This window comes from Trichoplax adhaerens, genomic scaffold (genome assembly GCF_000150275.1).
Source record: "Trichoplax adhaerens TRIADscaffold_2 genomic scaffold, whole genome shotgun sequence".
Lineage (NCBI taxonomy): Eukaryota > Metazoa > Placozoa > Uniplacotomia > Trichoplacea > Trichoplacidae > Trichoplax > Trichoplax adhaerens.
This window is the reverse complement of record NW_002060944.1, coordinates 4,471,976-4,483,484: the sequence shown is the minus strand read 5'-3', so window position 1 is coordinate 4,483,484 and position 11,509 is coordinate 4,471,976. Positions and strand designations below refer to the sequence as shown.

General features: G+C 32.8%; 2 protein-coding genes across 2 annotated transcripts; both read left to right on the top strand.

The window, feature by feature from the left end:
* Window positions 1-1,105: 1,105 nt before the first annotated feature.
* Window positions 1,106-6,389, top strand: TRIADDRAFT_53411 (uncharacterized protein; the record flags this gene model as incomplete). Its single annotated transcript, XM_002109932.1, has 8 exons — window positions 1,106-1,467; window positions 2,281-2,480; window positions 2,830-3,197; window positions 3,391-3,515; window positions 3,668-3,746; window positions 3,874-4,083; window positions 5,980-6,189; window positions 6,360-6,389. The coding sequence occupies 8 exons, from the start codon at window positions 1,106-1,108 to the stop codon at window positions 6,387-6,389; spliced, it is 1,584 nt and encodes a 527-aa protein (XP_002109968.1).
* Window positions 6,390-9,339: 2,950 nt separating this feature from the next.
* TRIADDRAFT_63092 (expressed hypothetical protein) lies at window positions 9,340-11,309 on the top strand. The gene is made up of 4 exons (XM_002109931.1): window positions 9,340-9,389; window positions 10,465-10,550; window positions 10,685-10,927; window positions 11,120-11,309. The coding sequence occupies exons 2-4, from the start codon at window positions 10,470-10,472 to the stop codon at window positions 11,216-11,218; spliced, it is 423 nt and encodes a 140-aa protein (XP_002109967.1). The 5' UTR covers window positions 9,340-9,389; window positions 10,465-10,469; the 3' UTR covers window positions 11,219-11,309.
* The last annotated feature ends 200 nt before the right edge of the window (window positions 11,310-11,509 follow it).

The following is an 11,509-nucleotide window of genomic DNA, read 5'->3' as shown; positions in this document are numbered from 1 at the left end:
TTAGCTTTGCCAACGAACTATTAAGTTATTGTATGTGCCTGATATTTTAGCATGCTATTTATCCTTGGATAAGGAAAGACATTGAAGTCTACCATGATCATAAACATACTTAAAATCGACAAGAGCCATCAATCTTCGAAATTTTTTCAATGAGGTGTAATTAATTTTGATCTGCAAGTAATACATTAACAATTGTAGGTTTATTATACCCGATTACTGGTCTATAAAAGGAAGAATTTACCGTCGCTATTCACGAATATCGAACATATTCATGGAGAGATTTTAACTGAATATTGAAGTCTTTAAAGGCTTTCGATACAAAAACAGAAAACTTTCACCTACGTAAGGAGATAATTAATCGGCCAACGACGATAAGTAGTAAAAGCAATCTTGAAACATACTACTGTCTTACTTAAGAACCCTATTGATTTTAGGCTGACTGATATCAAGCTGCAGTGAACTATCTTAGATTACTCAAAAATTAGCAATGTTTAAAACATTAATAAAACCGTTCGGGAGACTAGAGAACGAGTAGCCATCTTGCTAATCATTTAATCCAAGCATTGTAATGTTAGCTATTATACCGTACAAAATCATATCCGTACAGCATTGAACCATACACTATACTGCTTGCTGTACGGATACAGTGGCAAGCTCTTCTTTAGTATACAGTCATATACTAATGTATTCTAGACATTTGTTATCCATTTAAAGTCCATCAATTTCTGCTGTCTATAGTCATTCCAAGGGGTTATTCTCTTCACGATCTATCCTCACTACTGTTTACACTACATACTGTACTATAAAACAGTCGATAATTAGTTATACGACGAGATATTGCCCATCTCTGTACAAGGTATATTTACAGTTAGTAAACGTTAGTGAACACTTATAAAGGTTTCATATCAGCTACACTTGGCAACTTTTACATTACAACCTCTGTATAAATAAATAATCTTTCTAGTCGACTACTAATTAGCCCAAAAGGGGAAAAAAACTATAGAAAATGCTACGGTTGTCGTTGGATAGAGGCGTTGATATTCTGTCAAGGCAGATCTATAGACAGCATCGTTTCCATGGAAGAATCTTGCCCTGTTATTTGCATATGTCGTTAAACCTACACCAAGTTGATCCTAAAGTTCACGCCTCTCCAACATCCAACGATGGAATTAAGCCATTCGATCAAATACCGGGATCAGATACTACATCACTGCGAAATATAATATTCGCGATACGCAATTTTAAGTACATGACACAGAAAGCGCATCTTGCTATAAGAGATATGTTTCAAGCTAGCGGGCCCATCGTGAAAAGTAATTTTGGTGGAACTGAATTCGTTCTGGTATCCGATCCTAAAGATATTGAACGTGCTTATCGAGCCGAGGGAAAATATCCTAGAAGGTTCGATATTGGTCCTTGGTCATATTACAGAGAAGAAAGGAAATTACCATTGGGTGTACTATTAGCGTAAGTAATCTCCCTCATCTACTGCCTTGGAGTTTCACTGCATCACTGTATCCATTTGAGGACTTCTTTACTGCTATCATCTCTAAGTAATCAATCATCACCTCAAACTTTATTCTGGATGCAATGTGTTCGTTAAATAAACGAGTAGACCCAGATAGTTTGAACTCCGGGTATAAACGTAGTGCAATAAGAAGAAGAAGAATACTAATAGTCTACTAAAGTGCAATTTCTAAACCTCACTAGAGACACAACCGGCAATGCGTAAATTAATTTTACACTGAATAGTGCTCATATTGTATTTTAAAGTATCACACCCTGCAATCTTTTCGAGAATTCGATTAGGAAATAAAATGAAATAAGACATTTAGATATTAAACTACGTTGAGCTCCTTCTGTTGACAATGTACTCGTATAATTATAACGACAACAACAAAGTAAATTCAAGTGCTAAGCTATAGTCTCATCAATTAATGAAAATTTGGATAATCCATGGAGCTAGTAATGCTATCATATTGTTAATAATAACTACTACTGCGATATGCTTTTCAAAGTTATATTTATGTGTCCACCGAGCTCGCTAAAACTCTATTTGTACTATATATGATATAGATGGTAACTCGAAAGCGGTATACTAACTTCGGAGGTAGTATTACCTACAATCAGTAATGGCAGTAACACATATATCGATACCTTCAATCTAATAATAACCTATAAAGCATAATCATACTCAGCATAACTGAACTTTCTACCGATACTACATCAGATTTCATAACATTAATTTATAATTTAAATTCCTTCAATTTACGAATGTAGGAATGACGAGGAATGGAAAGAAACTCGTAGCGCCGTCGATAAGAGATTGCTCAAATTGAAGGATGTCCAAAGCTACGCTAAAACTATGAATCAAGTTATCGATGATTTCATTAATTATTTACTGCATATAAGAGGTAAACACGGCGTCGATAATGAGATTCTCGGTTTTGAAAGCCAAACGTTTAGATGGTCGTTAGAAAGTAAGTTAACATAGCTCGGTATTACAATCCGGCATTATTCTATAATTGAGTTATTGCTATTTATTGAGCTATTCGCGATGTAGATAAATGAATTATAGCCAGTTCATATTCTGAATATAATCTCGAGGTGCAAATACTCCGCTAAATTAGAATAAGAAATCTATGAATCGCACGTTCGCCTAAGTCATTCATCATGTTTTTATCTTATAACGTTTTATTTTAGTTTGTATAATGTTTGTATAATGTTACATTTGTAATTTACTCGTATACTTCCAATTGTAGAAAATGATGCTAAAAATTCATACAAATCTGTAAAATTTTATTAATTAAACACTTAATCTCACTATAGCCGTTCTAAGTATAATATTCGATAAACGAATTGGTTGCCTCGACTATCCGCCTAGCCAACGCGGTGAAGCATTCTATAAAGCTCTGACGAATATGATGGAAAAAAGTGCATCATTGCTTATCTTTCCTCCTTATTATAAGTACATAAAGACACGCTTCTGGAAAGAATTTTGTAGCCATTGGGATACTATGTATGAAATAGGTCTACAAATTATCCAAGAAAGAAAGGAAGAATTAAAATCTATGGATACAAACATCAACGACGATGATAATGTCGATTTCTTAACCGATGTATTACGTCGAAGTAATTTATCGGACGTACAATTAAATATAACACTATTAGAACTAATGATAGGAGCCTCTGATACGGTAATGAATTTTACTAATATTTTCAAAAGTAAACGATATTCTTTCTTCAATCTAAACTGTTTCTCTCTCACCATACTCATAATTGTATTATATACAACTATGATATAATATACATAATAAAAAGTACTGTTGTTATATTATATGAAATCAGACGGCAAATACTATTAGTTGGACTATGTTACTACTATCGCAGTATCCGGAAGCCCAAGAAAAGCTTTACCAAGAGATTTCACAAGTATTAAAAGACGGAGAAGAACCAGATGCCGTAACCGTACATAACGCACCATATTTAAGAGCCTGTATCAAAGAATCGATGAGGTATACTGTATATGGATTGAACTATGTTAAAATTTTTATTACGTACTTAGTCAATGGTATAGATTTCCAATAATAATTTCAAGACGTATAATTTTATACAAAGCTCAGTTTTATATTAATATATTACTGAGATTTCCTCTACTCATTTTTAGGCTGTATCCGGTACTCATTAATCTGTCTAGAATAGTAAAAGAAGATGTGGTATTAAGTGGTTATCATGTTCCTGCTAATGTAAATTCTCGAAAATGATTTAAGAAAAGCTGATTCTTTCTTTTTAATTTAATCCTACAAAATAAAACAAATAATCCTTTGATGTACATGATTCGTACGTACAATAACTAAGAATTTGTTTTATTAGACGCCAGTTATTACTAATATATACGAACCATTTCATAATGAATCAATTTACCCGGAACCCGAAATATTTAAACCTGAACGTTGGATAAAAGGAACCCACCCAGAAAGTATCGGAAGAGCTGGATTTAAGTTTCTTCCATTCGGTTTTGGACCTCGAATGTGTATTGGACGACGTATTGCAGAACTAGAGATGCATCTTCTACTGGCTAAGGTAATTAAATTAGCAGGAAATGATACAGATAGTTAATACATCGAAGATTACTAGAGCTCTTTAATTAACATAGTACAGTATGATCCATTCTCGCTAAAGTAAGTATTAATATAACATACACAACAATTTTTCATTTTAAGTTATAATAAAAGAAATTTATAAAATTTTTGATCGAAATATTTTATTAGATGGTTAAAAGGTTTGTCATCGGCTGCAATAACCTTGATGAAATAGAAGCGATCAATAGAGTAACTTTAACTCCAGATAGGCCAATGAAGCTAACCTTAACTGAACGTCAATAAATGCAAGCCATGTATTTTCAGTATTTTAACCTGTATTTAGTTTAATACATTTAATATAAACGTTTATTTACATTCGCCACTACATTACTTGACAGCCACAAGAAGTCGTGGTTTTGGTAACTTAAATCCACATTTCAAGTCAAGCTATCCGACCATTTAAAGAGTATGAAATTTAAAAGGCGTCATTAAAGTTTTATTTCTTTAAAAATACTCGAGTTTTGTGTAGTTTTTTAATTTTATATTAAGATACTTCATGGATTGCCATACCTTGAAATTGATCATAGAATTATAAATTGTTAATAACTTAATGTTGGCACTGTAAGTTACATTGTTGAATAGATGCAGTTTATCTTAACGTTGAATAAGATAATTCCTTACCTTACCAATGGATACAATTGAAAAGGAGCTTTAAAATATATGCAACTAATTGTTAGGAAATATCTTTTATTGATGGTATAACTAAAATTTCTAAATAAATTCCCGTTAATGTTTTATTATATTGTGTTGTGACAATTTAGTTGATAATTTAGAATTACAGCAATTTATCCTTAAGATATTAGATTTATCTCAATATTATCGTATTTGACATGCATGTATTTGAGCTATAATACTAATTACAGAATTCTCAGGTAAATAACTTTACAGTGTTACATTACCTTTTGCTTGACTAGTTAGTTTAAGAAGGAGGAAAGCAAGTGCAAAATATAAAATTGCACATAGAAGATATCCTTACATAATATGTTAAATAATAATAATAAACTAATTTTAATAACGATGATTACCAAAATTCTGTTACTAGCTTGTACTGTCATCACTAGCAGACGAAATAGATTTCTAAAGGGCTGCTCTACTTAATCACTCGAATCACAACAATGACAATAACCCAGACAGCAATTACGTTAGTTATAAAGTACTCCTTTCCTTGAGTATAAAGGGGATATCAATACTTAAATAGCTCTGTATGATCTCATTTTGCTGTATTTAGCCGATAATACTATTGTTAGTGCATTGACAATGCTAAACAGTATTTCATTAACTAGATTAACTGTAATAACAGTTTATATTTTGGCAATCAATCGAAGTTTCTGTGCAGTATGCAATGCGAGATAATTATGATCGTATATGTATGACGTTTTATATTGCTGTAGGCTTTTAGCTGTTATAATTAAAATATGAAGTTCTAACGTCCATACAAATCTTATATCATATATACGAGTGAAGTCGAGTCCAATAATTATATTATCATACATAACATATATGATAACTAAACACATAAACTATGCATATAACCTTTACTTTTAGGTATTGAAATCTTGTATAAAGTCTGTACTTACAATCCTATACGTTAATTTTATATCAATGGAGTAACAGACATTAGGCAGTACTACTGTTTGCCTTTGGTACCACTAAGTACTGTACAGAACATAAAAAATTGATAAATACGCTGGGAAATGACCAAGGTATTCGGTCATTCCCTTATTCAGTGGGCTTTGGCTGGTACTAACGAACATTAAGCAATACTTGCGAGTCTTGCATCACAAAAAAAATCAATTTTTGGTTACGATTGTAGTTGCACTCTAACCTGTAAAAACAGACGACAGTTATAGCTTGCCTGTATGAGGTGTTTCGCAATGAGTCAATTTATCCGGAACCCGAGATATTTAAACCTGAACGCTGGATAAAAGGAATCCACCTAGAAAGTGTCGGAAGGGTTGGATTTAAGTTTGTTCCATTCGATTTTGGACCTCGAATGTGTATTGGCCGACGTATTGCAGAGCTGGAGATGCACCTTCTACTAGCTAAGGTAATTAAATTACTAGGGAGTGAAACAGATAATACATCGAAGATTATTAGAGCTCCTTAAGTAAAATAGTAATTCATTCTGTTTAAAATAAATAATTAATATAATATACGCAAGAATTATTCATTTTAGGTTATATTAATACTAATTTTTGATCAAAATATTTCTATTAGGTTTGTCATCGGCTGCAGCAGCCTTCATGAAATAGAGGCGACAAATAGAATAACTTTAACTCCAAATAGGCCAATGAAACTAACCTTGACTAAATGCTAATAAATGCAACGCACGCATTTCCAACGTCAAACTGCTATAAAGCTTATGCCTTTTATATAGTTTCTTAGATTTTATGTTTTTCGATTACTATAAACAGCTGCGATAGTTGTGTTCAAATTTGCATCTAAAGTAAAGCTATCGAACTTTGTGAATAGCCTGAAATTTTATAAAGTACACGTATGACTATAATTTACTTTCTTATTAACACTCAACATTGTATAGTATCTTGATTCTGTAAATATGTTATTGAAATTATAACTATATCTTTGATATCGATTATATAATAGAATTACGAATTGCTATTATGATAACAATCTCGCTATAAATTATGAAACATTTAAACTCTAAATGAAGCCCATGCATGTGAATTAAAAAACTTTTTAAATGTGTACTCGTAGAATTCTTTATTGCTAGGAAAATGTATTTTATCGATAGTATGTATTGTGAAGTACTAACTTTGTGAGAAGTCTCAGTAGTAGCCATCTTAGGCTCGGTGGCCTGAACTACCGTAGTTACTATGTAAATTACGTTATAATCTTGTATACGATAGTCTATTCGATTGCTAAGTTACTACAGTATAACTTTTGAAGTCGTTGACTACTCTACCTGTATGCTCTGAATAAATCTCAATAGGTTTACTATATACTGTACTATGAATGACAGACTTATAGTTAATGGTATAGGATTAAATAATCCATCGTTCATCTATAACGATTTTAAGCCCTCTCAGTGTTATCTTTTTATTTAGGCTTTTATTGAGTCGCTAGGCATACCATTACCAAAATATAACTGAAGACTGACCAAGTCAGTCAGTGAGCATATCCGCATTACTACCCTTCGATCGACTAGTCTAAAAATAGGAGGTAAAAAGTGCTTTACGCATACTAAACCCTATACTGCACTTTATTCGAGTTTCATAATAGTGTGTAATTGTGTACGCATGCAAGATCGTAGTCCATCTTCAGTGGATACTAATCATAATTCGATTTTTTTCTCATCATACTAAGATTACAAATGCAACGGAATTCCTGAGAAACTATACTTCTACATAGTCATCCTCCAAGCCTAGTTAGGTGCTGTTTTCGATAGCAGTTCTAAAAGGGGGGGGCGATTACCCGATTGAAATAGTAACATCTAATGTCAACTCTGGCTGACTTCTAACTACATTAGGATACTTATAGCCTATGTGCAATAGGCAATTTGCGATAATACGACGTCATTTAACTAACTTCAATATCATGCAAACTTTCAACTTAGATTTTACTGCAGTGTTGAGCCACTGAACGCCACTTTACTGCTCAAGCGTTGTCTTGATGATGAGCAGCACCCATTGGGGCCACATACTGTACGTCAAGAGTTGCTGAAATTACGAAATTGAGAACTTATTTAATTAAAATAGGTGGACGCGGGTAGACACAGGGTAGTTCGAGGCGGAGAATCGATTCGAGGAATAGCGATAAAAACTGGAATTTTTGAGTTGCAGACTTTTACGCATACTCTACTTTGATCATCATACTATCCAGGTCTACTAATTAATTCGTGGAAGCTAAGTGCAGTAGCTGTCATTAATAATTATTTAAATAGTTATTATTATTATAGTCATACATTAGCTAACTATGCATCATTCCGTGTATGGAAAATTCAAGGATCAGAAATTTTTTTCTGGTCATTTTACTCTACTGTATCTACAGATCTACTAATTAATTCGTGGAAGCTAAGTGTAGTAGTTGTTATTAATAATTATTTAAATAGTTATTATTATTATTATAGTCATACATTAGCTAACTATGCATCCTTCCGTGTGTGGAAAATTCAAGGATCAGAAATTTTTTTCTGGTCATTTTACTTTACTGTATCTACAGATCTACTAATTAAATATTCGTGGAAGCTAAGTGTAGTAGTTGTTATTAATAATTATTTAAATAGTTATTATTACTATAGTTATGCATTAGCTAACTATGCATCATTCCGTGTGTGGAAAATTCAAGGATCAGAAATTTTTTTCTGGTCATTTTACTTTACTGTATCTACAGATCTACTAATTAATTCGTGGAAGCTAAGTGCAGTTGTTGTTAAGTGCAGTAGTTGTTATTAATAATTATTTAAATAGTTATTATTACTATAGTCATGCATTAGCTAACTATGCATCATACCGTGTGTGGAAAATTTAAGGATCAGAAATTTTTTTCTGGTCATTTTACTCTACTGTATCTACAGATCTACTAATTAATTCGTGGAAGCTAAGTGCAGTAGTTATTATTAATAATTATTTAAACAGTTATTATTGCTATAGTCATGCATTAGCTAACTATACATCATTCCGTGTGTGGAAAATTCAAGGATCAGAAATTTTTTTCTGGTCATTTTACTCTACTGTATCTTCAGATCTACTAATTAATTCGTGGAAGCTAAGTGCAGTAGTTGTTATTAATAACTATTTAAATAGTTATTATTACTATAGTCATGCATTAGCTAACTATGCATCATTCCGTGTGTGGAAAATTTAAGGATCAGAAATTTTTTTCTGGTCATTTTACTCTACTGTATCTACAAATCTACTAATTAAATATTCGTGGAAGCTAAGTGCAGTAGTTATTAATAATTATTTAAATAGTTAGTTATTATTATTACTATAGTCATGCATTAGCTAACTATGCATCATACCGTGTGTGGAAAATTCAAGGATCAGAAATTTTTTCTGGTCATTTTACTCTACTGTATCGCTGTTATGTGTATGCATCCTACTACTGTACTATAACAAGAATCTGCGTAGTACAGTAGGTAAGATACAGACAACGCACGACCTCAATACGCACACTCGCCTAAGCGTCATCGACTCCTGCTAAATTGGTGACTTGCGCATTGGGCAGTTTTCGCATCCTTCTTTTTTTCTGGCCTCGTGGTCGCTACGCCATTACTCTGATCAACTGGTAAGTTCGTCGTTGTAAGTTAATATTCGCAAGATTAAAAGACATTTTATTTCTATTCTCTCTTTATAATGATTCCTTATATGATAGACTACCCTATAATGTAGAAAAGGGTGAGATGACTAGTTATAATTTATACTAAGGATTCATTTTAAAAAGCCTTGACGATATTATTGTCAATACGACTTGGTAGAATGGTCAACGAGTACTCTAGTAGACGCCTTTTGCGATCGATTCTTATAGTATAGCGTTTGTAATTAATATTAAAGAATGATGGGATAATTCTAAAATCAAGATCATGATCAGTTTCGAAGAAACATTCGTCAGTAATCGATAGCACTTGGTACTTTTACTATATTCTAATGTAGCTTATAGGCACTACGCCTGAACAGCATTCTACTACCGTATCCTACCCCTGACAGTGTTACTTATTCTATGGACAGCATGATGCTAGTCCACCACGTAAACTGATTAACTTAAAGCTATGTCTAGGAAACTGGCCTCCAATTTTAAAGCTTGTAATTGCCTGTTATAGGATGCTACATGGTGGTTTTATTACTTTTTGTTATTGTGGAAGCATTCTGCGTGTAGTCTTGATTCTATTAATTATTAGTAATAGTACCAAGATGTCTCACTAGTAGTAGAATACATTTCAATCATGCCCTTGATCGCATCGGACAGTCTCAATCGTTATAATTCAAATGCAATCAACGAGAACTGATATCATTTTTGAAATACGAATGCTGAAAACATGCCACAGTTAATATTGTACAACTATTACCGCAAAGAATTCTTAATGATGGCCTACCTACTACTACTTATGCTACAGATTCAACAATTTTGCACTCACATTTTATCCTTGCGTGTGATAGCTATAGCGTATGTGTAGTATGCTCTTCAACTATAATTTCTTTACTTGAATGTGGCTACTACGAATAATTTCCATTTACTATTCTATGATGTGTGCTTTGTAAAGAGTTTACAAATATATATATATATATCAATTTCGATGAAAACTTGCGGCCACTAATTTTAGTACAATATAAATCTTATCTAATAGCTCATAAAATTCTTGCAGTAAACATGTCGTCAGATTTATTGTGGGAAGTTCTTCGCAAGCATACCGCTTTTACCGTCAAGAACCAAGGCACTACATTCACTAAGGTAACTTACAAAGCGCGACTATTTGCGATGCTCAATGTAGTTCTAGGGTCATAGTAAGCGTTGATCAAGAGTTCTCTTACCTATCACTCATAAACACTAATTTGATGCTTCAATCATTTATAATGCAATCTTAGGAATCAAACAACCTGACGAACAGGCACACTTACAGATGTAGCGGCCTCGTGAATAAAAAAACCGTTGGCATTGCACCCAACAAGGATGGTAAAGGTGTTGTCCTATCATTAAGAAAATCAAAAGGTTTTAACAAGCCAGCTAGGCTGCAATCATCCACAACGATTGATAGCAATGGACGCCGCTCAATATCAAGCGTTAGAAAGATTTTAAGAAGCGGATCTTACAGAGTGGACTTAGAGCAGGTAAACGAATATCTTTAATAATTTGTCAATTTATTGATTGTTTGCTTGTATGTATATTCTCTATAATCATAGTATAATATAAAATTAGATACCGTAGTTACTTTTTCCACTGCATTGAATTTTATACGTTCTGTGCCGTCAAATAACATTAGCATCTCACCAGTTGTAATCTTTTGCCTTACTATAATATAGGACGCCATCCGTCGTACTAGCGCCATTCTCCGTAGTCAATCTGGAAAGAACTTGGGTAAAAAGAGAAAATCCCGCAGAAAGCAAATCAAGAGCGCTTAAATATTGTCATTAAAATGTGAATTATGTAAAACACATTTTATACCTGTATATGTTGAATTGGAAAATAAAGAACGGTATCGCGTTTCAACTCTAGTACTTTAGTAACTGTGCAATTCCATCATTTCGTTTATGAATCTTTACAATCAATCACTAACTGTAGCCTATAATTTATGGTGTATTGACTAATTTGCATTTAAAGTAGGCTACAGTACTCTGTAGAATATGAACCTGTCAAAGTACGTAAATCGATACAATCATTATATACGAAATTGAAAAGTTAAATGTAGTATC